The sequence below is a fragment of the Falco rusticolus genome, chromosome 6 (assembly GCF_015220075.1).
Source record: "Falco rusticolus isolate bFalRus1 chromosome 6, bFalRus1.pri, whole genome shotgun sequence".
NCBI lineage: Eukaryota > Metazoa > Chordata > Aves > Falconiformes > Falconidae > Falco > Falco rusticolus.
The window spans coordinates 6,496,994-6,521,551 of NC_051192.1; the positions used below are offsets into that span (position 1 = coordinate 6,496,994).

General features: G+C 38.1%; 1 protein-coding gene across 6 annotated transcripts in view; it reads left to right on the forward strand.

Moving 5' to 3' along the window:
- The window catches only part of RGS7 (regulator of G protein signaling 7), a 236,292-nt gene that overhangs the window by 206,201 nt on the left and 5,533 nt on the right, over positions 1-24,558 (forward strand). For 3 of the 6 annotated variants that reach the window (XM_037392704.1, XM_037392708.1, XM_037392705.1), the window contains exons 10-17: positions 2,413-2,487; positions 3,540-3,638; positions 4,377-4,438; positions 5,911-6,021; positions 6,583-6,708; positions 14,500-14,686; positions 18,047-18,136; positions 19,423-19,476. In XM_037392704.1, coding sequence (XP_037248601.1) covers positions 2,413-2,487; positions 3,540-3,638; positions 4,377-4,438; positions 5,911-6,021; positions 6,583-6,708; positions 14,500-14,686; positions 18,047-18,136; positions 19,423-19,476 — 804 coding nt within the window. Of the gene's footprint in view, positions 1-2,412; positions 2,488-3,539; positions 3,639-4,376; positions 4,439-5,910; positions 6,022-6,582; positions 6,709-14,499; positions 14,687-18,046; positions 18,137-19,422; positions 19,477-20,256; positions 20,338-24,558 lie in introns of all 6 variants that reach the window. The other 3 variants (XM_037392706.1, XM_037392707.1, XM_037392709.1) reach the window with 2 other exon arrangements.

Sequence of the window (24,558 nt, forward strand, 5' to 3'; positions counted from 1 at the left end):
TCAAATTATGAGGACAGTATTGTAGAGTGGTAGTGGTACATGTCTGAAACTCCTATTGGTACCCCAGACTGTCAGAGGAGTGATACACTCTGTAGCTGCCCTCCCTTTTGCACTGAAGCTTCCTGATGCTCCCCTGCCTGTACCTTCCTGCTGCTGCTCTCCTGCCGCCTGCCCTTCAGTCCCACCTCGGCCCACTTTCTGCCCTCACAGCCTCTTGTGAGCACCCCTGCTGAAATATGCCACCGAGGGGTTTTAAACAGCCAAATGCCAATAAGGACCCACTAGATGCTATACAAGGTCAGTACTGGGCTGGGTCTCTTTCCAACCAGTAAAAGCTTCACGTTTAAGTCATTCCCAAAAACCTCCCAGAATTTCTTGTTACGTCCCTCACGTGACTCTGCACAGCTCTGGCATGTAAGTTACCTGAGCAAGGTACAAAATCCGTATATACCAATTTACTGCTGGTAGACTTGAAATCTTTGAAAATAAAAGGTTTCGGATGAGGTGTATGCCTTTTTTTTTTTTCTCTTTTTTTTTTAACTTCCCCTCCCCCTCCATTTTTAGGACATGCTTTTAACAAACCACAACTGAAAACTGAACAAATAACAGTTTGTGCCTTATGTAAGTGTGCCTGCTATTGAAATGGTTGCGTTCAAAGGCTGTAGATATTGTTAAAAGCCCATGTCTTCTTCACTGCCAGCTGCTGCCATAATCCTAAAGCAGATGCATTGTTTCTTTTTTAACTTTCTATCTGTGTACTGCCCAGTGCTTTCTGCCTTTAAATTGACCATCGTGCAGAATTTTGTATTTCTCAGTCTGCCATTATCTTTGAGAGTTACACGTTATTTTGAGTTGAAAAGCTACCATTTTTGTTCACAAGCACAAAGTGTACCTTCCATAATTTAGCTCAACAGGCATCGCAGGTGCAGTCTTGAGAACACTATCCAAGTGTCTTTTTATATTCTTAGTGATAAGGAAATATCTATATTGCAAATGCAGTATGATCAAACGCACTTTATTGTATTATTTTTAAATAAATACTTATTGATTTAATAACTCATACTGAATTAAAAAAATGAGTCTGTTATTTAAAATATTTTCTAGAGTCAAAGTACCATTGGCTTGTTTAATGAAATATTTCTTGGCTCTGCCTACGTAGGAAATGTTTAAAATTTTTGTCTGTGAAGATTTACAGCCCCATCAAGCATTTTACATTATGATGAGAAGACAAAGCTTGTATCATTAGTGTGATAATAAAGTCAACTTGGTTGTCTGGCAAGTAAATTCTACATCTAATTACTCCCATTAAAACAAGGCAACCTACTCTCCCTAAAAATCTCTCCTGCTAGAGAGTGGCACTGACAATGGCAAATGTAATCCCTCTAAAATAACCGAAAAAAATGCCTCACCTGAGAGCATAACACTTACTATTAGTTGTTTCCTAACAATTCCTACCCATTCCTGCAGTGGGTAAAGAACAGATTTCTGCAGAGCTTGTACTTAGAGGGAAGTGTCAAAAGAAGATGAATTGGGAGAAACTAGAGGACTTGTGTCCTTTGGGATGCTACAGAGCTGTGAGCATGAATCTTTGAAGGCCAAATCAGACGTGTTGAGAGCCATTCTGTTCAGGTTGCCCGTCTTCTGGTTAGGTTGCTGAAACCTGTTTTGTGGCAGTTGTTGTTTCTTTTCTGAAGAAATAAATCCCATTTCACACATTCTTTTTAATCTTTTTTTAAGAAAGATCATCTTTATAAAGGTGACCCAAACCCGATGCTTCTGAAGGGAGCTGGTGTTCAGAGCTCAAGTGGATATTGCATTATTCTATTTATTTTTTATTGTTAGGTCAACCATGCTTTTTAAAGAGATAGCTGGAATGCACATTGTATGGCTTCCTTGGCAAAAGCAAAGCAGAAACATGTGATTTGTTTCCCTTATCTTGAGAATTTATTTCAAATTCATGATGTCATGAGCTCTCAGCAAATGGTCTTCAGTGTCTCAGTCCAAAATTCCCAAATACTGCCAACAGCAATTCGAGTTAGTACCTGGTCTGTGCTGCAGGTGTCTTATGATATGCATTTAGGTGCTTTCTGCTTCTCTATACATTGCTTTCAGTACTTTTAGCATAAAGATAAACAATTAAACTTGTCCTAAAAGCCACGATAGGGTGCAGAAAACAAGGCTGAAGAGCAGAACATTCTCTCTTACAATAAGCCAAAGAAAATGGTACTTGAGATGTTTCCTTAGACTACATTTTCTTTAGGTTTTAGGAACTATTGCAGATGGACATCAAGTTATTATATGCCTCTGGTTATTTATTTTCTTAGCCTTACAGACTGAAAAGGAGTACCTCAATGAAAATGTTATGGAGTTCCCTTGCAGATTTTATCCTCGTGCTTTCCTTTCTTTTAACAGCCTGGATGTGTAAACACTACTGAAGTGGATATAAAAAAATCTTCAAGAATGAGAAATCCACATAAAACAAGAAAGGTAAGTACTGTTACTATATCAGAAGCAGAAGGTGGAGGTAATTTATAGCATGAAGTTCTATAGTTTCTTAAAACAACTTCTTACGGCTGCAAAGAACAAATACATAAATGTACATGATTATTTCATCAGCTCTTAAATGAATTAGTACTTACAAATTTTGCAATACTAAGTACATGTTATCACATAAGAAAGGCCTTGAAGAAATACACAGAAAATATAAAAATAAAAATAGTTTTTGCATGCTCTATTCATGCTATTTTGTAGCTTGAATAAAGCACGTTAAAAGGTTTCTGTCAGTAATTAAGGAAAAATAAATTAAAGCTGCGGTGTAAACTATAACAACCGTTCTTCTATATGGAAGAGCGTCTGTAGTTTACAATTATGCCCTAAATGGAAATTGGCTTCATCTAAATTAGGATCCAGACATGAACAATGTACATTCTCTAGGGATATATAGATGGATCAGAGCAACATTTTCTTTCACGTCCTTTGTATCATAGTAATGTAGATTGACTGCAACTTTAAAGTACTTCAACATATATATTTCATGTCAACTCATGGAAAAATATGTTTGAAAAAGAAAAGTAGATTTAGAGAAAGCTGTAGCTTATCTACCATAAAGTGAAAGGTCCAGATTAGCGTAATTTACCAAGCAGCAATTGCAAATTTAGGAGTCATCCAAGTATTCCATTGTGTTAGTCCACATTTCAGGATTCTGTTTCTTCTTTTCCTACCAGTTGTCTCCACTTACTGGAATTGTAATAGCTGCCTTTTAGCGTCACCCCCTATGTTTACTATGCTGATAGTGCAGAGACTTAAATGTAGATCCTGTATTCTATGATATTAAAAAGTTGTGAGGGTTTGGGACTCTATTTTACACCATGGTGTAGAAACACAGTTTTATCTGAGTGCATGGCTTATTTGCAGTACCTTTAGGAAAAGATGTTCTTGGCTAACATATTGAGCGCACTATACTAAAACATCACAGTTACAGGTATGCGTAGAAAGCATTGTCTGAAAGCAACTATCATTGTTCCGTATTTTTTATGTAGTCTGTCTACGGCTTACAAAATGACATTCGAAGTCACAGCCCTACCCACACACCAGTACCAGAGACTAAGCCGCCCACGGAAGATGAACTACACCAAGAGGTTTGAAAAATAACTACAAACATGTTCTTCTAAATGAACTTTTTAGGAAAGTAGGTATTATAATAAAAATTATAGTGACTGGGAAGTTATTCAGAACTGTTCTAGCAAACATTTAGTAAACCTTTTCCTTGTTTCAGGATATATGGATTTAGGTATGTAATTTTTATTAATACTAATCAGACACAACCTGACATTTGTTGTATCTTGCATTAAACAGTCGAAGGCAGTTAGCAGCAGGCCAGTTAGTGGGCTCTTTGCACAGCTGAGCCCATTAGCCCCTTTAGCAGTAGGCAGTTTGCTCTTCCTTTCAACACTGATTTAAGGTTTGAGGGTATCCTTCCCTCTCCATGTGTGCACATAGGGGTTCACACATTTATCTACTGGTAATGCTTCATTAATCTCCCCTGAGTTGTTAGGATTGGGAGAAGATAAACGTCTGAAGAATTAGTAGTTCTCTTCAAAAATCAAAAAAAAAGGCTAATTGGGTTTCTGTTGATGATCCTGTAGGGAAAATGTTATATTGGGTCCTTTTTTTGTCCATGTAACATCTTTTCTCTTCGATGGAAAATTCCATTTATTTTAGAACTACATTGGTGAAATGTTGTTTTAACTCGGATATATTTCTCTTCTGTGCCCTAGGATAAATTAAGGTTAAATTACAGCCCTAATAAAAAAAGCTATGGAAATAAAGTCAAGCTATGAATTACTCAGAAAACTCTTTGCCTTCCTTTCTTGCAGATTAAGCACTGGCAAATGCAATTAGACAGACATAGATTAAAAATGTCAAAAGTTGCAGAGAGGTAAGTATATTGTCACATCTTCTGGTTTTTTTCAATTAGACTGATAACTATTGGGAAAATGTCGGTGTGAAATAGCTTCAAAGACAGACAGACAAGGGAGCTCAGGTGTCATAGAAATAACTAATGAGAGTTTACTTTATGTAGGAGGTATTAGGATCTTTTACTGATAAAAGGGGGCCCAGATATCCCATGATATATTTCTGATAAAGCCAAGAGTCACTGGAAGAGCCTGTGATCAAGTGGGCACAAGTTTCACCTTGCATTGGCAGGGAGGCCAAATGGAAATGGGTCTGGGGTTACTGTTTGGCTTTTTCAAAAGGGCAGTCACCGGTAAAGCAGGGACCTGATCGGCAGAGCTAGCTGGTGGGTGAGGAGCTTACTTCAGGTCAGAGGATGTAACACTAGCAGGAATCTTTCTCCAAATAAGACCAAAATTTGTCAGGAAGGGTCTAGAAAGCAAAACAAAAATCCCTTCAGAAAGACTAACTACAGCTTAGATAAAAAAGACATACAAAAAAGGAATGCTCGATCTTACACATCAAATGCAGAGATAGTAAAGACTGCGGAAAATTGAGCTGCATAAGGCTTGGTAAAGGAAATTAATCCATATACAAATGGTTCTTCATCCTCTCATACATTTCTGCATGTGTTTTTACTTATACATGTGTACATATGCACACACATACAAACATGTATTTACAAAGAGAACAGGTTAAGAGTTTGTGTTTGCTGAACAGTAAAAATGGAATACAGTCGGAAGATAAATAGGAATGAAAAGAAAGAATATTTTTCTTCACTTGTCAATAAATTTTCAGTAATTATGAGGCAAAAGGGAATGGAAAACAGGAAAAAGGGCATGGGAGATGTAAATTAGGAGAATACAAGCAAAGTTTTTAGTGTGTTCAGCTGAGTTAGATCAGTCCATGAATACTGGAGAATTTGAAAAAAAACTTTGGGGTGTTCTGAAAGCAATAAATGTGGGAGTAGTGCCTTTTGATTATAAGATAATAAAAATATTAACTGTATTTAAAAGAGGAAAAAAGGAATCCTAGCAGCTGCAGGGCCAATAAATATGACCTGAATATCATGCAGTGTTTTAGAACAGATTTTACAGGAACTGATAATTAAAACCATAGGGGTAGAAAATATTCCTTTATGAAAGCAAATGTGTGTGGAAGAGGTTGCTTGATTTAATTTATTAGTGCCTAAAGGAGCCCTAAAAGGAGCTATGTGGTAGTATTAGGGATCTTTGTAGTTTATTTTATTTTAGCTCTTGATAAGACCTGAGCCATCCCTCTTTCTTCGGGGGTCCCCTTTTAAAGGGCTTGAGCAAACCTGTTAGCTGCCTTCTGCGCGTGTGCACACCTGGTTACCATGGGTCAGTTGATGCAAGGTAACTTGTTAACTGGGGTAACCTGATCAGGTTTCCCCCCCTCCTGACATGACAATATTTGATGGTTTTGTTTTCCTAGTCTATTAGCTTATACAGAGCAGTATTTGGAATATGATCCCTTTCTTGTGCCCCCTGATCCCTCAAACCCTTGGATATCAGATGACACTACTTTCTGGGAACTGGAGGCAAGGTATATAATTCTATTTCTTCTTTTTTGGGGTAAGGGGGTATTATTCAAGGTTTTCCTTGAAATGTGAATATTTCAGACAGAGGTATTGCAGGAAAAAACTGAGGCAGAAGGGCAATGCAATATCCTATCACCTCTCTATATAGACTTTTATATCTATAAAATATATAATGTTTAATAGATTTATATATATATCTAAAAAATAAACTTTAGAGTTTCTTAGGATGGGAAAAGCTATGGATTAATTAACCTGTGTAAAAAAAATTAAAAAAATTACAGTAACCAGTTTCCAGGGTTCCAATGTGGGTGAAAAAGACACCTTTTAAAATCTGGTAACATTTCCTAGTTGGAATTCCTTATTCTTCTGTGTAAATGCATATGTATTACATTTACCCTGTGCAAGAACAGCCTGGTTGCTCATCTCTGAAAACTGCACAGATACGAGCAATCTGGAAGGTGAGAAATCTGCAGCTGAACTTTAGAGCTTAGTCTAAATTATGAACATGGAGTACTATAATACTGAAGTATTGCTGATTGTGCGTTCTGTTGTTTTCATTTCTGTAGCAAAGAGCCAGGACAGCAGAGGGTGAAACGATGGGGGTTTGGCATGGATGAAGCTTTGAAAGACCCTGTGGGAAGAGAGCAGTTTCTCAAATTCCTGGAGTCGGAATTCAGTTCAGAAAATTTAAGGTAAACTAGAGGGACTTTATTTTTTAATAGCCTATAAGATTCGTTGGTGGGGTTTTTTTCCGTCTAATACATTTCTTTTCAATTTTTTGACCCCTTCAAAATTTTTCCTGTGTCTTACCTTTCAGAATCCATTCATGCAGGTTGCCACCTGCTCCCACATTCAGGCTGATGGACAAGATTATTACAGTTAGCAGAGACTCACATGAAGCATATTTTCCCATTCATGTCCAACTTCTGGTCAAACTACCCATGCAAGAGCTTTTCTCTCAGCTGATTTAATTAAACAGGTTTAAAACATTGACTCATTTAAAGCCTGTTCAGTATATTTTATTAAGTCCAATATTATGAGAACAGTAAAATTAAGGAAGAGAATTTGTTAAAAAAATAAATGAAGGATTTAAAAGTAAAATCAACAGACTTGCAGTGTTGGTCAAGCTTCTGAGGGTCATTGGTCTTTTGAAAATCTCCACCATTCTAGTACTCATGGATCTGACAGAACAGAAGTAGTATGACGGCTAGCTCTCAAATGCCACTAATTGCAACGTAGAAAGGTACTGCTAGGGTATGAAGCTTTCTCTTTTAAAAAAAGTATATGTACAGATTTATTTTTATGTGAGAGAGAGCAATTACTGGATTTTAAACAATGATAGTCCATCCATTGGTTAACAGCATGTTTTATTGTTCTAAGGAAGTCATATTTCAGTAAAAGTTATTTCAGAGGGATTAGGAACAACAGCCTTTCTATAGGTAAGTCAAATTGTACATAGTACAAAAGCATAGACAACATATTTTTCTCTTTATTCAACCTTATTTTCAGGTGTCATCTGTATCATTTCCCATTCACTGCTAGCATAAGGAGTATAAAATCCGATTTGCACACATTCTAGAAGTCAGAAAAATCCTAAACTACATTCTTATCTATGCCACTTCTCACTCTGAAGTGGTGCAGCATAGCCATTCATACTAGAGTTACATCCACACAGCATTTTCAAAGAGGCATTTAGCATTTTGTGGTGTTGACTCATAAATGCTGAATAATTGCCCAGACCTCCTTGTTGCTAATTGAAGTTTGTCAGCAGAATAATTAAAGATGGTCTTTGAACATGGTTTCTGACCGTGTTCATATTCAAACATTGAACTTTGCATCATAGATGTATGCTACATACTCTAGACCTTATGATATTTTCCAAACGATTTGTTTGCCATTACCCCCATGGAAATATGGCCTGACCTGCATGTGTATGTTGCTAAGTTCATTAGTGTCAGATACAGACTTCTTGTATTAAAAATAGTGGCAAAATCAGGTTTTAAAATCTGAATAATATCAAGAAAAGGAAAGGTGGGGGTTTTTGTTTTTGTTTTTTTTTTATTTAAAGAGCATCCTAGTAACTCCTTATGCAAAGCAGCTGTTCAAATATGAACCTATCCAGCCCAGTGTGTGCTGCAGTTTCTCTGCTTTTCTGTGATTAATTTGTCTCTCGGCCAGCTAGACTGTTACCCGCATAATCCCTAGCTCTTTCTTCTAATCCTATTTACAACACTAACCACAGGCAAACTGCAAGTGACTGATCCAGAAAAATTCCCTAGAGAAATTTTTTCAGAGCTGATTCCTTAACATGTCATCTACTTTTCTGTCTCCCTCTCCAGATTCTTATATTGGCATTATAAAATACAGTATCTGAGCAACAGCAACTATGAGCTTAAAAGCTGTCCCTGGGAAGGATCAGGCAGGGGATCAAACTTGCACTGAAAAGGTGCTTTCTGTGATGATTAACTGAAGGAAAACTGTCTCACAAGCTTAGAATTATGTTTATGAATTCTTAAACTGTAGAGAAATCAATCCACCATTAGGCTCACACAGTAAAGTCAGGATAGAAAGCATGAATTTGTAACACTCATTGCATATGGGAGTCAAAATGCTATAGATCTCAGTAACTGAAATGAAAAGCTTCCTGGTTTGAAGCCTTACTGGTGAATAAGCCTTAAGTTTAAAAGACCAGCAATTCCTTTGCTCACCTGTTAACCCCACTGTGGCAATTTGGGGTTTTGGAGTGTTTTTTTTTTTTTTAGTAGTAGTAGTAGTGTTTGAAAGCCACCTTGAGAAAAATATTTATTTCCATTCACATCTTCCCACTGCAAGAAAGTGAATGTAAGTCAGTAGCTGGCTTTTGCTCATTTACTGATCTAATACTAAGAAAATTTACAACAAGCACCACCAAACCTACAGTGGGATAGATGCTGGGACCCTGGATTCTAGCTACCAAGTGCAGTGCACAGGATACAGCAGGGGAGAGCAGACAATGCAGAGACATTCAGTATTAGTTGATTAGAATTCTTATACCTTGCTTTGGTGAAAGAAATACTAAAATTGTGAAATAACTCTACCAGATGCACCATTCCTATTCAAATGAGATTATCTTTTGTAGCTAAAAGTCCCAGTGTTAGTGTTTCATCAACCTGGACCGAGACTGTCTAAGGTGACTGAGCATCTCACTCTTGGTGGATGTAGGTCCTGTTTTAAGCAGAACAGGGATGAAGAAACTTGAGCTGAGAGTTAAAACCAAGAACTGTGCAATTAGGAATGCAACCAGGTTTCGCCTTTTTACTCTGTATTTTTTCTCTGATTTTTTTCTTTGCTCGTAAATTGGGATTAATAGTATTTCACTCTCTAAAGGGGTGTTGCAAAGCATAGCAAAGGAATAAAACTGTCTAAGCAGTTCTGTCAGTGTGGTAGCTTCATTACAGTGTGATTGCAGTCTGCTAACACCCAAGCTGGATTCTGCATTCACCTAACAGAGGCTGTGATTTGTAAGCTCTTGTTACCATGCAGATTTTTTGGAAAGATCGCTTGGCTTGCTGCTCACTACACAGAACAAATAGCTAAAGTAACATATGATTTGGATAATAGATTTATAAAATTCCCACTGCCTGCTACAAAAATGGTGGCCATTGTTTAAAATTCACAAGACTTAAGTTTGAGCATGATCCAGTCCTACTGAGCTTGGTCACAAGGCTTTCTAAGCACTGAAAAAGGACTTTTCAAAGTGAAATGAATCTTATTGCAATGTGGCACCTGGAGACCTAATTTCTTTCACCTCTGTAGAAAATCCCTATTCCTCTTCATATCCTTCCTTTGTCTGTAGTACAGCAGAATTCTTTAGAAAAATAATATGCATACACTGACTGTATGTTTGCTCCCAAGTGGTTCTTTTGTAGGAATTGCAGCCTGTAAAGATCTAGATGGTTTCAGGTCAACCTGAAAGCCTGTCCAAGTCATTATGCAGTATTACAGTAGGTGTGATCTCCAAGGCAGTGCTAAGGCTGCAAAAGCCTCCTAGATTAGTGAAGGGAAGGTGGTGACCAGACCTCTTCCATGATGCACAGAAGGAAAAGCTTGTGGACCCCTTGCCCCTTCCTTCCTGCCCTATTAGCTTCTGTAATGTGTGAGTAAATAGGGAAAAGGGGTTTTGAGTTCTGGTTGTCCAGAAAAAGAAGAGAAGGACTGAGAACTTAGCTAGATTTAGCCATTTGTTCTTGATACGTTTTCTCTGACCATCCTCCAGCAAACTGAGATTTTGTGAGGTGTTTATTTTGGATTCATCCATTTAAGTTGTAGAAATGTTCTGTACTGGAGATAAAGACTTCAATAATTTCCTGTTGAAAAAATGAATAAACCCCCACATATACACTACTAAAAATCTGCAGTGTTCCCTAAAAACTGTTTCAGTCATAGTGATTAATTTTGTGTTTAACTTCCTTCAGTGTTTCTGCTTATTCTTTTAATAACTGCATAACAGTGCTTTTACTAGAGAAGAGGGAAAATGGTGCAAGAGGTTACATTTTCCTTTTAATCCAGCCTGTTTCACTTTCATTTTTTTTGCTCTTTATTACTGATCTCCACTCTTGATGACTGTAAATGCAAGGCATTTCTCTCTGCACTGGTGGTGGAAGAGTGCGTTCTGCATGTTACAGAGTATGAAGACCGATTAACTGTCCTTGATGTCTGTCCTGCAAGTCTGAACAGAAATGTTGGTAATGACACGCTCCCACACAGGATGGGCACTGGTAATATTTATCCTTCACACTTGATTATGACACCCTGTTTTGTGGGCAAATAACTTGACCAAAATTTAATCCTCAAGGCCAAAATTGCCTGTGCTTTAGTTCTCATTCAGACTCAAGCTAAAACTACAAGTCCCAGCAATGTTGCCATTCATGTCTATTAGATGAGAAGAAATTAGTTGCAAGATTCAGTGATTTTCTCTTTCATTTTCTTGAAGACCTTCAGCACTACTATGTCTTGAAGCTTGAACTTGTATTTGGCAAGAGGGTGGACTCCAGGAAACAGAGAGTAGTCTTTCCTGCCCCTAGACAAATGTTAGGTGATTTTCTCCATGGAGTTTGTTAAGGTTTCTGTTTGCTTTTGCTGAAAACGCTGAAAGGTCTGTCCTCCAAACTGTTGTGTACATGCACTGGGTGCAAAGCTCACATTAATTCTCCACACTGCCTAAACCTCACACATTTTGTGGAGAATCACTGCAGCCTTTCCCTCGCTCTGAGTTCCTCTGTGCTGAATTTAACTGATTAGCTTCTTCTGGGATCTGCTGATGGCTTCATCTGACATTTAGGTCAGTTAATGGGACAGAAGCCACGTTGCAGCTGTGCTATTTAGCTAGCAAGGCCATCCTCACTTTGAAAGTAATCCCCAAATATCTTGCAACATGTGTCTTACCATGTCAAGTGGCTGGATGTATGACTATCATACAGTATACACTCTCAGCTGTATGTCTGGCATGTGACCCAGCAAGTGGCAGCCCAGATGCTGGGACAGAAAGCAGCAGTAAGGTTTACACCCAGCTACTCAAGTCTCTGTTCCAAGGGCACTGAGCATCTTCCAGAGAAGGTCTCCATGGCAAAAGCAAACCTTCACCAACAGGAGATGCGTTGTTTTATCGAATGGCAGAGTTTGAGCTCTAGTCCCTTCCACGAAGTAGCATTAAGTCTGTGTATATCATAGTCCAGAAAATGTGGTCGGGTTCTCCCTCTCCCTTCTCCTGCCCTTGCACATATTTACTGTTGCACACTGCGTGCTGTTTGCTGCAGTCTTCCCTTGCTCTTGGCACAGCTCTCGAGGCAGAGAGCTGTAAAAAGGGACAGGGAGCTTTTCTGACTTGAGGTCCTGTGCTGAGATCTTGCAGACTTCATTTGAACTTCATCTGTGCTATTTGTTCCCATGGGATATTCAGAAAAGTTATTTTTGAGAATGCAAGAGGTAGCAGCCTTAATTTTGGCATTTCCTAACTTTGCATATTTGACTTTAACTCTCTGTGGGAGGAGGGCAGGCATTTTTTCTTGAAAGATCAGTAAGTAGATTAAAATGTTAAAATGTGTGTTGACTGTGAAGTAAGCACCCTAGACATAACACATCACAGAAATCAGCATTTTCTTCCCACTTTTACAGAGGTTTCTGTATTTAGAACCTCACATTTTCAACAGGGTTTTTGAATGCTAATATTAGAAAGGTAAAATAAAATTAATCTATCAAAGAGCTGGTGTTCAGCCTGTAAGGATGTTTCTACACAACCTGCCTATTCTATTCTGGAAGCTGAATGTTTCCTCAAAGTATCTATCTCCAATCTATTTTCCCCATAATTGAGTATAGCCTACTATATGGAAGGGGGTTACTTGCAAAAGAAAATAGTATCCTAAGGCATCTTTGTGGTGACTTCCAGAAGCTTTGGCAGTGATATAATGGAACAAACAAGAATGTGACAGCTTTGAGCTAGATCCTTAGGATATCTGCAGGGTGACAGAAAATGTGTGTTTACAAAGAACATCCTTTCCTTTCATTTTTCTGTTCCTTACCTGACTTTGATACACATGAGTAATCAGTCAGTCCCAGAAGATGCATTTGAAGGGGTTAGCGCTGCAGGATATACACTTTTAAATGCAAATATCAAAAGCAGCTTAAGGAAACCGAAGTAGGTTGGCCAAATTTGACAAACTGAACTGAATTAGTTTGTGAGCTGTGCAGTTTTTAAACTTGAGTTATGAGGCCTCTATCCTTACTGCAGTGCCATCAGCTTCTCAGGATACATCCCCAGGCTCTGTGCAGATCTACTCTCAATTCACATTGCAGTTCATAGAGATAAGTGACACTACCCAGCACTTTTAAAATGATGTTCTGTTGGCACAGGCTCCCTTTGTGACCTTGGAGAAACCACTGTACATTATTACATTATTAATATATTTGCAAAACTGGGACAATACTACTTCTCTGTCTTTTGGAGAATCTTAAGAGATCAATAGACAGAATGGTTGTGCTTAGGTACTAAAGAAACTGAAGGGTGTAGAAATACCTAAAATAATCATTCCAGTAGAGTGAAGCTGACCATAATGGCTTGTGAGTGATGAGCACAGGCTCATTCCGTCTCTGCTACAAAGGAATTTCAAGACAGGACTATGAAGGACTAATTGCTTCCTGGAAGGTAAATCATGTCAAGTGAAGAATGTCTTATAGGAAGAATATGGTAAAGTGTTAGGGTTTTTTTGCTATGCTATACTATCCTCTCTTAAGAGTTTTTGCAATGACTATAGTAGAATTTGGATGGATGGAGGCATCATTTTGCTTTCTTGGGGGTCTGAGTACAGTTCCACTGTTCCTATCCCCTATCCCATCCTTGTTTAACTAAGCTAAGAGAGCTCGGTTTGATCTCACAGTGTAAGCAGGGTAGAACTACATGTTAAAGGTGCACCCAAATTATTTGTCAGCCTTGTAAAATCCAACTTACTTCAGTTAACATATTACAGGATTTAGCTTATCTGTTTCATAGTAGAGCTGTGTCAAAACAATAATGAAAAGTTGCGATGGTACATATTACGTATTTAACAAAGTCAAACTTTAGTTAGGCTCTTGGGAGGGATGGAGAACTAAGTGGTCTGCACCATGTCTAATCATGGGATCCTAACTGAATTTAGAACTGTGTTGTGCAGTGAGAGATTCTGAACACCAATAGAAGAAGTAATAATCATAATAGCAAATAAAAAGTGACTATCAAAGCTTATAGGTAGCTAGCTGTGATCACAAAGTGCTCAAGACCTCAGTGATCCTGCTCCAGACTAAGAATACAGTGAACTGGCCTGCACTGTATGCTGTCTATGTGTATATATATATATATATATATATATATATGGCTATGCAGCAGCAGAGAGAATGGGTACTTCAGCATTTTAGTAAAAATATGCATAGAAATGCAGTGCTGGAGAGATAAATTAAATTATAGCAAGCAAAACAAATGTTTTTTTCCAGTTTATACATTATCTGTGAAGTAATAGTCACAAAATTACAGTTACAAAGTTTATAGTTTAGCAGGACTCCGAGAGATTCATGTAGATAGCAAGAAGGTAAGTTACTATTTTTTGAAGGAATGTCAAAAAGCAATGGGTTTATAAGCAATATAAGCCCCCGTGGTTCAGGTGAACTGAAATTTCAGTTTAATTCCAGGTAAATGGAAACCTTCCTGTAAGCAAGTTACTATGCATAAAAAAATGAAGCATTTCCCACCCATCTCATGAAAAGGCTTGTAGTAATTGCTTATTAAGGTGGATCAATCACCTGAGACAGTATATAAGAATGCTGATCCCAATATAAAATCACAGATTTTACTTATTTTAATATGAGTTGCATGGCTTTCAGTTGCTTCATATATGTTTTTAAAAGCAAAGGAGAGTGCAAGCACTTCATTAATGATTGCTCTGAACTGGAAATCAAGATGCTATATTGTGCCGTAGGTTCTGGTTAGCAGTAGAAGACCTGAAGAAGAGGCCTATCCGTGAAGTTCCTGCTCGCGTCCAAGAAATCTGGCAAGAATTTCTTGCTCCAGGTGCACCCAGTGCTATCAATCTAGATTCAAAAAGTTATGACAAAACCACGCAGAATGTAAAGGACCCTGGAAGATACACATTTGAAGATGCTCAGGTCAGTTTGCAATGCTATTTAGGTCCATTTGAAATAGAATATTGGGTAGTGAAATCTATACACAAAAAAATGACATGTATTTGGGAATTAAATGATAACGCTTTGTTGACTAAAATGCCATTTTGGCAACGCAAATGGTAACAATCTTTCTTTCATGAGACCCGTGCATTACTAAAGCTCTTCCTGAAACTTCTGTGCCTGGTACTTGTGGCTTACACAAGTGGACTTGAAATTATTACAAGTGGACTTGAAATAGAGCAAAGCATATAGTACAGTGAAAATGATATTTTCATGTTCCCATGTTCTTAATTTTCTTATTCAGTTACAGTAGGAGAAAAGTTGCCCCCACACAAACGTTGATTTTTAGTTCTTAAGATGTGTCTCTGTAAGGCTTCTCTTGATACAGGCTCAATATGTATTCTCTCAGTGCCTGTCCAAAAGTGTTGCTGTCGTTTACAGGAGTCATAGGTTCCCATCATGAAAAGAATATGACCCATATGAGAAATAACATTTTGTAACACCTTGTATAGAAGTATCATATTCCCTGTATGATGTGTATTCTATACCTTATTAAACTACTATCTACGGAACATTGGGCAGAGGTCCTAAAGATCTGCTTTTCAATAGTCAGTATTACAGCAGTAAAGAACAGTCTGTAAATGTCTTATCTGGCTTTTTGGGGTCTTATTTGATCACAATTTGCATGCCATCATCAAAAGATAATTTTGACAAGAGCTAGATTTGTATAACTATTTGTATTTTTGAGATTGGAAGTAAAAGTTAAAAGACCAAAATAGTAAAATGCAAATCTTTTCTATCAGAAGCAAAAACAAATACTTCTGTGTTAAATGCAACACTTCATGTCACTTATAACTTAATATTTCGTCTTTGTAGACTTCTGTGAAAAGCAATAGAAAAGAATTGGATTCGCAGCAGAAGTAGTAGAATCAGTACCATCCCCCCTTTTTCATCAGCAGCCCAGTGATGAAAATTTAATTATTAATGCAAAGTGAAATGGTGTCAAAAGGAGAGATTGAGATCATATCCCTGCAGGATTTCCTACAGCTTGATTATTAGGTCATCATCCTGGGAGTCAGGAGATGCTGCTGCAAGTCTCACAGAGGAGAGAAGGGAATTGAATCGAGGCTTTCTACTTTCGGGAAAGCGCCTGTGCGCTAAATAGGAGGGAGAATAATTCTACCACCTTTTCATTTTGCTATTATGAGAATAGCAATCTGTGGTGCAACAATAAAGTTTTCATTAGACACTGTATCGTACCCACTGTTATGAAGTACTTTGCATTAAGCCAGACACGCAGTTTTTCCTTGCATGGGTTGATCCCCTGGAGATTTAGGAATGCAGTGTATAGCAAAGACATAAATTATGCAAATAAACAATCCAGCAAGATTAAAGGTTTAAAAAAAAAACATCTCTTTGCAGCTGAATCAGTAAAGGACAATTGAATTCCTTGCCAGTAATAAATTTATTTTATTTATTAAAATGCATGTAAAATTTCAGCCCCATTTTACTTCTAGATCTCTCTTATTTTTTTTCTTCATTATGAAAGACGTAGAGTATTCAATCTTTATGCAAGTAGGACTTCTCCTCCTGTCAGACCTCTGCTTATCTGAGCCAGTTTAGCATACAAGTTGAGCCTGGGAGCCTCCGTTTCTCTGGGAAGAGGCAGTCTGTACCTGCCCAGTTCTGCCTCGAAGCTTTAGGACCTTTACAAGGTGCCCCACCTGGAGTGGCTGGGTTTTGTCGGGAGTCGGGCTCTGCCTCTGCAACAGGCTCTTTATGGCCAGCTACTTGGGAAAGAAACCACTTCAAAGTCATTCTGGTGGTCAGCAGGTCATTTAATTGCAGTTAAATATGTGTTGAAAAGCATTTCTGGGCTTGAAAGGTGGCACCACAGAACTCTGGGTCAAATGCAAGTCATAAGAAAAAATAGACCAGTTTTGCTAAATAATTTCCAGCCTCAGTTCCTGACTAACGTGTGCATTAACAATACTAATACAGCCTAATTTAGCCTTGCTTTTACAGGGCTGTTTTTTGCACATACCCAACATTTTAATGCCTATCACCATTGATGGGCACAACCGGAGCAGAGTCCTTCCTGCTTTCTGTTGGCTGAATCGGCTGCTTTCATAGAAACTGAGTGAAATAAAAACTCCCCAAATGTACCAGTCAAAGTTCTGGATATACACCAGAATTTCTCTGCTTAGTGCAAGAAATACAATCAAAGGCACTCAGAATCATTTCTAGAGTTTGTAATACAACAAAAAATAATAATGAGCTTTAATTTTACCTTGCCATAGTTTTTAAGCAAGGTGGTTTGTTGTTTGGTTTTTTTAATTATTATTTTATTCACTAATTTTATGCAGAACCAAGCTGAGAAACAGTATTTACTTTACAGTTTATTTGCTGTTTCCTGGTTTCTGTGCTACAAATTTCCTAGAGTAAAAAGTAGGGTTTGAGTAAAAAATAAACAAAAAATAGCTAAGACAAGTCCATGGATTTAAAAAAATATTTTTTGAGAGTATTTCCTATTCTGATGGATTTTTCCACAAATCTCTTTCCTAACTAATATTATAATTATAATTAGAATTATAAAGTGTCATACATCATAAATGTTTAGTTTTCATATTTTACAGAAATGAGAATGCTCCAGAAAGAAAGGCTTCATAAACTGCCTGTGACATTTGTTTTCTGAATAAGGGTTTCCAAAGTTTCATATGCCTCTGAAGAATAAGTATCTTGGAAATTAGATTAGTCTGGAACTGTTTCTCAATTTGCATATATATTTTCCTGTTTATATTGTCAGCTGCACAGGAGACTAAACATCTGTCAAATAATGTTTTCGAGAGTAGCCAGGGAAAACCTTCCCTAACTTAAGCACTTATTTGTGGTCCTGAATTAGAAACCTAGTACCATTTCCCAGGCTATGAAGTTAGAAAAGCATCTCCAGAAACTAATTCTGAAAAATCTGATGAGGAGGGATCCGCAGCTCCTCATTTAATCACTTAACTAAACTGACTGATGTAAGGCAGGTTTGAAACTGGGCTTTAAGCTAGGTCTCGGTTGTAGATTCTTAGAAAAAGAGTTACATAGTGGAAATAGGGACTATAAATTTAAGAAAGGTGTGTTGTGTCCTTTATACATAAAATAGGTGGGATTTCTGCTTTGAGAACCGAGAGCAATTCAGCCTTAGCTTCAGAACTGCAACCTGCTATCCTATAAGGCTTCCCATTCCAAAAAGCGCTAGCTGCTATATGTTCCACAACTAAACCATATACGAGTGCCTCCCATTTTACATACGTCTTCTTTTATGGGACTAACAGCTCCTTCTTTCCCTTTCAGGAGCACATTTACAAACTGATGAAAAGTGATTCTTATCCTCGTTTTATACGATCCAGTGCCTACCAGGAGCTGCTACAGGCCAAGAAAAAGGTATTGGTCCATCTTGCCTTTGTCTTGCCACTGTGCAAAGCGGTGGTTATGTTTGCAACAATACTCAGTCTTCTCTCCCCTGTGCCAGTGCAACTGGATATCTGGTAGGTGACCAGCTTGGCGTGTTTCGAGGGTCACATACACACAGGAGTTCAATATACATATATGTGTATATATCCTGCATGCGGGCATGTTTCAATAAGTTAATCTAGCAAAACTTATTTTTATTTTTACATCCCATATTGTACTGTTTTCTCTGTTATGAAGCACCTTAAATTGCAAAGTGCTTTCCGAATACATTAAAAAAATAAAATAAAATCCCAGAAGAATAGTCTTTCATGTTTGCAAGTTTGCTTATGTAATTAATTGTTGTTCTCTTTATTCCATCTATGAAAGCTACAGAATGTGTTTAGAAACAATCTTATTCATATGAATAACTTCTAATTTCAACTATAAATATAGGGGCTTCCTAATTCTGTTTCTTTCCCTATTATTAATGAATAGTTTTGAGTAGGCTAGGAATCTGAATTGAAAGAGTGATCATGTCACACTTCGGCAAACAGAGGCTCATGTCTTGGTATGTAATATTTGCTTAGAAAAGTCCAGATTACGGAATGAGTTCTGAACAGACACAGCCCAGAGTACATGGAGCAGCTTGTGCAATGTAGATTTCTACAATGATAAATAACTTTACTCGTGGGCTCTAAACAGTAATCTCCTAGAAACAGCCAGGAGCCCTGCACCTTGAAGAATCAGGGCCCCGATCATTACTGGAATAAGGTAGTTATTAACACCATAGCATTCTATTGTTTATAATGACAACCTAAAATTATATGAAAGTACTGTGTGATTTTGTTTTTTGTTCAAACATTGATTTCTGAAGATCCAATAGAGAGAGAGATGTTGAAAATACCAGAAAGCTACAACTGTCCGTGTGAAGTCCTTAAGTTTGTGAATGTCAGTTCATTAACACAAGATGTGCACTTCATTATTTCTTTTTGGTTTCAGTTTTTCTTTTAAATCAAACCAGTTTGATTTCCATGAAAATTTATTTTTGTCGAATACTATATCTGCTTTGCCAATCCCCTGTTTTGCAGAGTCCCATTACAGCTTCATACCTGTGTTTGCTTCCTGATTTATACAAACTTTGGTTTGCAGTCCATTGTTTCATCAGTCCTTCTTTTCTACTCCATTTTTTCTTGCTTTTCTTTTCCCCCTCCTTTTCCTTTTTGGTTTTTTTTTTTTATTATTATTATTATTTTTATTATTATTATTTCAAATTTAAGTTGGAAAACACTCTGGATCGTCGAACATCTTTTGAGAAATTCACACGCAATGTGGTAAGTTTGTTGCCTCGGAAGACTAGTAAACCTGATGGGACATCCTTCTCCCCTCCCCCTCACTGATCCCTACTTTCCCGTTTTGCTTCTCTAACCTGACAGTTAAAAGTGTATTCATCACAGTTTGAGAATTTTCCTAGGAATGACAGCTTTATAATGTGCTTTCCTTACAACCCCTCCTCCCTAGTCCCTTTCCCACTGACCTCAATAGTCACACATGGAGGAATGGACCTTTGGGAGCCATGCTTTTTGCATTAGAAAGCATGAAATTATTCATTTTTTTTTTTTTCTTGTAGTAAAGAATTTGAAAACCTGCTTGATGTTCTTTTTTCTGTGCCTCCCAAAATACTAAGTCTAACACAGTTTGAATACATTGGCTTTCCATCCTGCCTCCTTTTTATTTTATGAAAAAGTTTGTTCCATTTTTTTTTCATTGGGCACAGGGAAAAATAAATTTCCCCATCTTCCTTAATGTTTAGTACAGCTTCTTCGGGACCAAAGAATTCATGCTGATGTTGTGCAAGGGTTTGATTGGGATTTTGTTTTGATAATGGACTACAAGAACTGATATTTTTTTTAATATCTAATTTTCAAAAGCTATTTCACAAAGGTAAAAATGAAGGCTGGTAAATTTGCTGTGGGCATTCTCTTGCCACCTGCCAAAAGATCCACTGATTTCCTGATATGTGGGATTCTTTTTACTTATCCAGTTTCTTTGGATTCTTTTTTTTAATATTGTATAAGTTCGAACTAAAGCATTCAACGCATTTATTTTTATAGGGCAGAAACATCCCTATTTTCCCATGCCATAAAAACTGTACGCCAACACTGAGGGCGAGCACTAACCTGTTATGAAAAGAGGTAGAAAGATCTTGGATTATACTCAAGTTTGTCTGCATTGTCTGTTGAATTGTGCAGGTGATGCTGCTGTGCGTGTGTGTGTGTGTCCGTGGCTTTTTCTGTGACCTGGTTAGTGGAGCTGTGTGCGTTGAAATGAAAAATATGACAGCTTTCAGCAAAGATCATGGTTTTTGTTTTTTTTAGTTTCTAGGGAAAGAGGAGCAGTTCTCAGAAACTGCCTCCTGTATAATGAGGCTCAAGAGTATTTCCTCAAGTATTTAAAAGTCATATATATATATGTATACTTTCCAGTAATTAAAAGAAAAGAAACAAATGCAGTGAAAGAATAACGTTTTTTGAGGCTGTGGGAATATCTCACATGTTAAAACAAAACTGTAATTCTTTAACTACTTTCTTATAGGTAAAGACTTCCTGTAATATGTTTTGAATCCACTGTAATCAGGAAGAAATTCGGATTCAATGGGACAGTCAGTAAAGGACACTAAAAAGTAAACAGCCACAAAGGAAACTATCCCAATGTTTGAAACAAAAACCCCTCTATTTTGCATGGTGGTGTTGCCATAGCATGTTGCAGTGTGATTTGTGTGGTGTCTAAGCAGGTTGATCTACAAACCCACATTGTACATGATAACATTTGACATGATAATTCCACGATAATTCTGTAGGAAGTTCCATATTAATGAAAGAGCCTATGTTAGTAAAGGAGAGTGTAAAGAGTAGGTAGTGCATCTGGGACCTCTCTGAGAGCTGGGCTTTTTCCCAGTCGCAGTGCCTGGCAAACTGCAATAACTACATTTATTCAGGGGATTTTAAACAGCCCACAGATCAGGAACCAGTTATGGTAAAGAATATGTAAACAGGTGGCTATAAGGAGAGAAATAGCAAGCTGCAGGCAGATGTGAGAAGAATGCAGCACAAAAGGGGAAAAAGTGCAGACAGCCTGGGAGGCACAGAGAGGACTTGTGATAATCCCCTGAGCGCAGTGACTGATAAACCAGCAGTTCTGTGCACAAACACCGGAGCACTGTGCCCTGCAGGCGTGCCCGATTTTCATCCTGCTAATCTCAGGGCAGAAGTACCAGAATAGCAGGATGCCAGAGATGCAAGGCAGGCCCAATAAACCAGCTGTGAGCTAGAAATGGGAATGAGGATTTCTGGATGTGAAGCATTAGCACTTCTTCAGTAGAAGAGGGAGAATCTTTTTTCATGGAACAAGCTATAAAATAAAAACTGTGGTTTTGCTTTTCCTCAAAATACTACCTGTGAATCCGGGTGGAGTCTGTCAAGTCAGGTCAGGTATGAAAATAAAACATGCCACTGCTGGATCTATATTCTCTATTAGATCGGCAGCTCTGAGCTTGCAAATTATCCAGAATGTCAGGATGCTCAAGTGCAAACCTTTCCTCCAAGACAACTTGAATGCACATCACCCGCTGCCCCAGGACCCCTTACCACAGGCGTCTTTGTTCTTCCATTCTTGTTCTCGGTTATGATGAGTTCATAATATGTAATTATCTACCTTGGTACAGTGGTTCCAACCAGCAGGGATGAGGGAAGCATTTCTCAGGATTTCTGACAGTGTACGGATTAACTTGTTCAGCTGTGAAGTGAGGGACTGTGGTATAGATCTGTTCTTCTGATTAATACAGAAAATAGGTGTGAAACAGGTCTTCAACCTGGACAAATGCTATCATCTCTGAATGATCCAGTAAGATGAAAATTACAGTTTCTCTTCTCCTCTGTTAGTTAGAAAATTTAGACTAATTTTCACTGGGTTTTTTCTCACTTTATATCAAAGTGGGTTTGTATTGAGCTAAATTAGACCTAATTTTTTTCCATTTGAAGGGTTTAAAAAAACCCAGTAACCTTGGTTATGTCTAGGGACTGAACGTGAGAAGATGACCTTGTATTCATAACCTGATTTTTTAAGATGGAGATTGTAAGAAGCTCCTGAACAGTGATAACTGGAAGTGGGTTATACTTGCTACAGAAAGCGTTTGTTAGACTAGAAACTTTAGAAACTTTGTAAGGGCAACCCTCTGTACTATTCCTTGATTTAAGTGGAAATAACAATATAATGAGCTGTTATTCTAGTCTGATGGGGAAAAAATAAAAGTCGAGCTATATACACACAAAAACTCTAAGCTCAGCTTTGCATTTCTTTGACGTTGGAGAGTTTATTTTCCAGAAAACTTTCAATAAGTTGGTATGCTTTATGAAAGCCCTAAATGCTCAGCTTAAAACCAAAAAGCCTAAGCTCAGCTTTGCATTTCTTTGACATTAGAGAGTTTGTTTTCCAGAAAACTTTCAGTAAGTTGGTGTGCTTTATGAAAGCCCTAAACGCTCAGCTTAAAAACGCTGGCTACTTAGCTTGCTCTGTAGATTTTATATTGCAAAACTGCTAATGCCTTTGGCAGTCTGCAACAGATGATATGAATAGTGTTAAAAACAGGTCTGCATTCAGGTACAATACAGATAAAGTAATAGCAAACTGGCATTTGCTATATGTAATAGTTATGTGACACTTCATAGTTTGCCTCTGAGTAGCAAGCACGGCTATTCTTGGTTTGCCGCACTTATTCACGGTGCCAGGTATTGTGTGAAAACAGAGAGCACGTACACTTTGGCACTACTGGAATGATGCTGTGGGAGAAGTGCATTGCCTGGGAGTAACAGCAGCAACCCCCAGTGTCCCAGCTCTGACACAGAGGCACGAGGAACGGTGGCAGGGCGCCCTGTGCTCGCCCCTGGCCAGCTCAGCCCCTCCGGTTTCTCTTTGGGATACTGAAGCTCCCCAAGGAAGTGAGTAGGGAAGGGAAAGATGTAAGTCAGGGAGCAGGATAATCTTATTGCTGGCTACAGTACTAGAGAGAAGGAAATCAGCTGGTTTTGTGGCATTTCAAAACTGAAATTATTTTGAGGAATTCACAGGGGGGGAAAATCCATATTTAAAAAAAAAAAAAAAAAAACGCAAAAACCAACCAAACAACAAACAAACCAGGAAACTTCCTTTGCCTCAAATACTAACATCTACATTACGGAGAACAAAACCCCAGTTGAATATGCACTGATAATGTTGATGGGGACAAAGAGGCCCTTTAAGGAAAACTTTTGTCTTTAATTTCTCCTGTGCCTGCGGGATTTGTGACAGTGGCAGACTGGGAGTCTGAGCAGGACACCTTGGTGAGCACTAGCCTGGTGCTTAGCTGTGACCAGCTGTGAAGCAAAGGGATCTCATTTACAGGGGAGTGGGCCAATTTCATTTTCACCCCATGGAAATTTTCTTGTCCCACCAGGAAACAAGTTAGCAGGGCAAGAAGGTGCAGTCTTGCCCCTCAGAGCTGCCTGGGGGGAGACACTCCATCCTCACCTGTTGGTGTCATGGCTTCAGACACCACCATCAGTGTTACAGTCTCATCTGCTGCTGCCCAATTATAGATAAGGCCAAAAAAACCCACTCATGCTTGTTTCAAGTTTGTGACATTTTATGGAAATGCAGCCAGTACAAAACAGATGAAACTCAGTTCATATATTAAAACAGATGAAACTCAGTTCATATATTAAACCAGAGAGCCATCAGATGATAATGATCTTCACTCATAACCAAGACCCCATCTAATAACTCTGAGTTTAAAACCATTATATTACCCATAATCTTTCCAGCTGCCTTCTCCCACTTAGCTGGAAGAACTTACTGACCAGAGTCCTTTGATATTTTCCCCCTCCAAACCACTAACATCAGGTCATTTTGTACATGAGATGTGAAGTGTGAAGGCCATTGAACATAGCACATTTTCACGGAGACTCAGTCCAATGTCACGTAACATGACAGCAAATTATTGTCTAAAGATGGAAATTAAACTCATAAAAATAGCTTCCTCAGTTCTTGCCAGTGGGAGATAGACTTTCTAAATGCTTAAACCAGTGTAATCTCCTGTTATGTTAAAATCTGTCCCTTTATTGAGAAAAAAGACAGAAAATATATCAATTTCATCTGTTAATCAAGAATTTTTTCTATATGAACAGGTAAAATTTATGTACGCAAGGCCCTGCTGTGACAGATCAAAGGCCATCTAGCCCTGAAATCCTGCCAAGGGCTCTACTTTTCTCAAGCATAGCACTGTGAAGGAGCATCAATGCAGTATCAACTGTGAGATCTCATGTTCAATGTACAGTCATCAAAGAAATCCTGATTAGACTTTTGAATTTACTTGCAGGTTA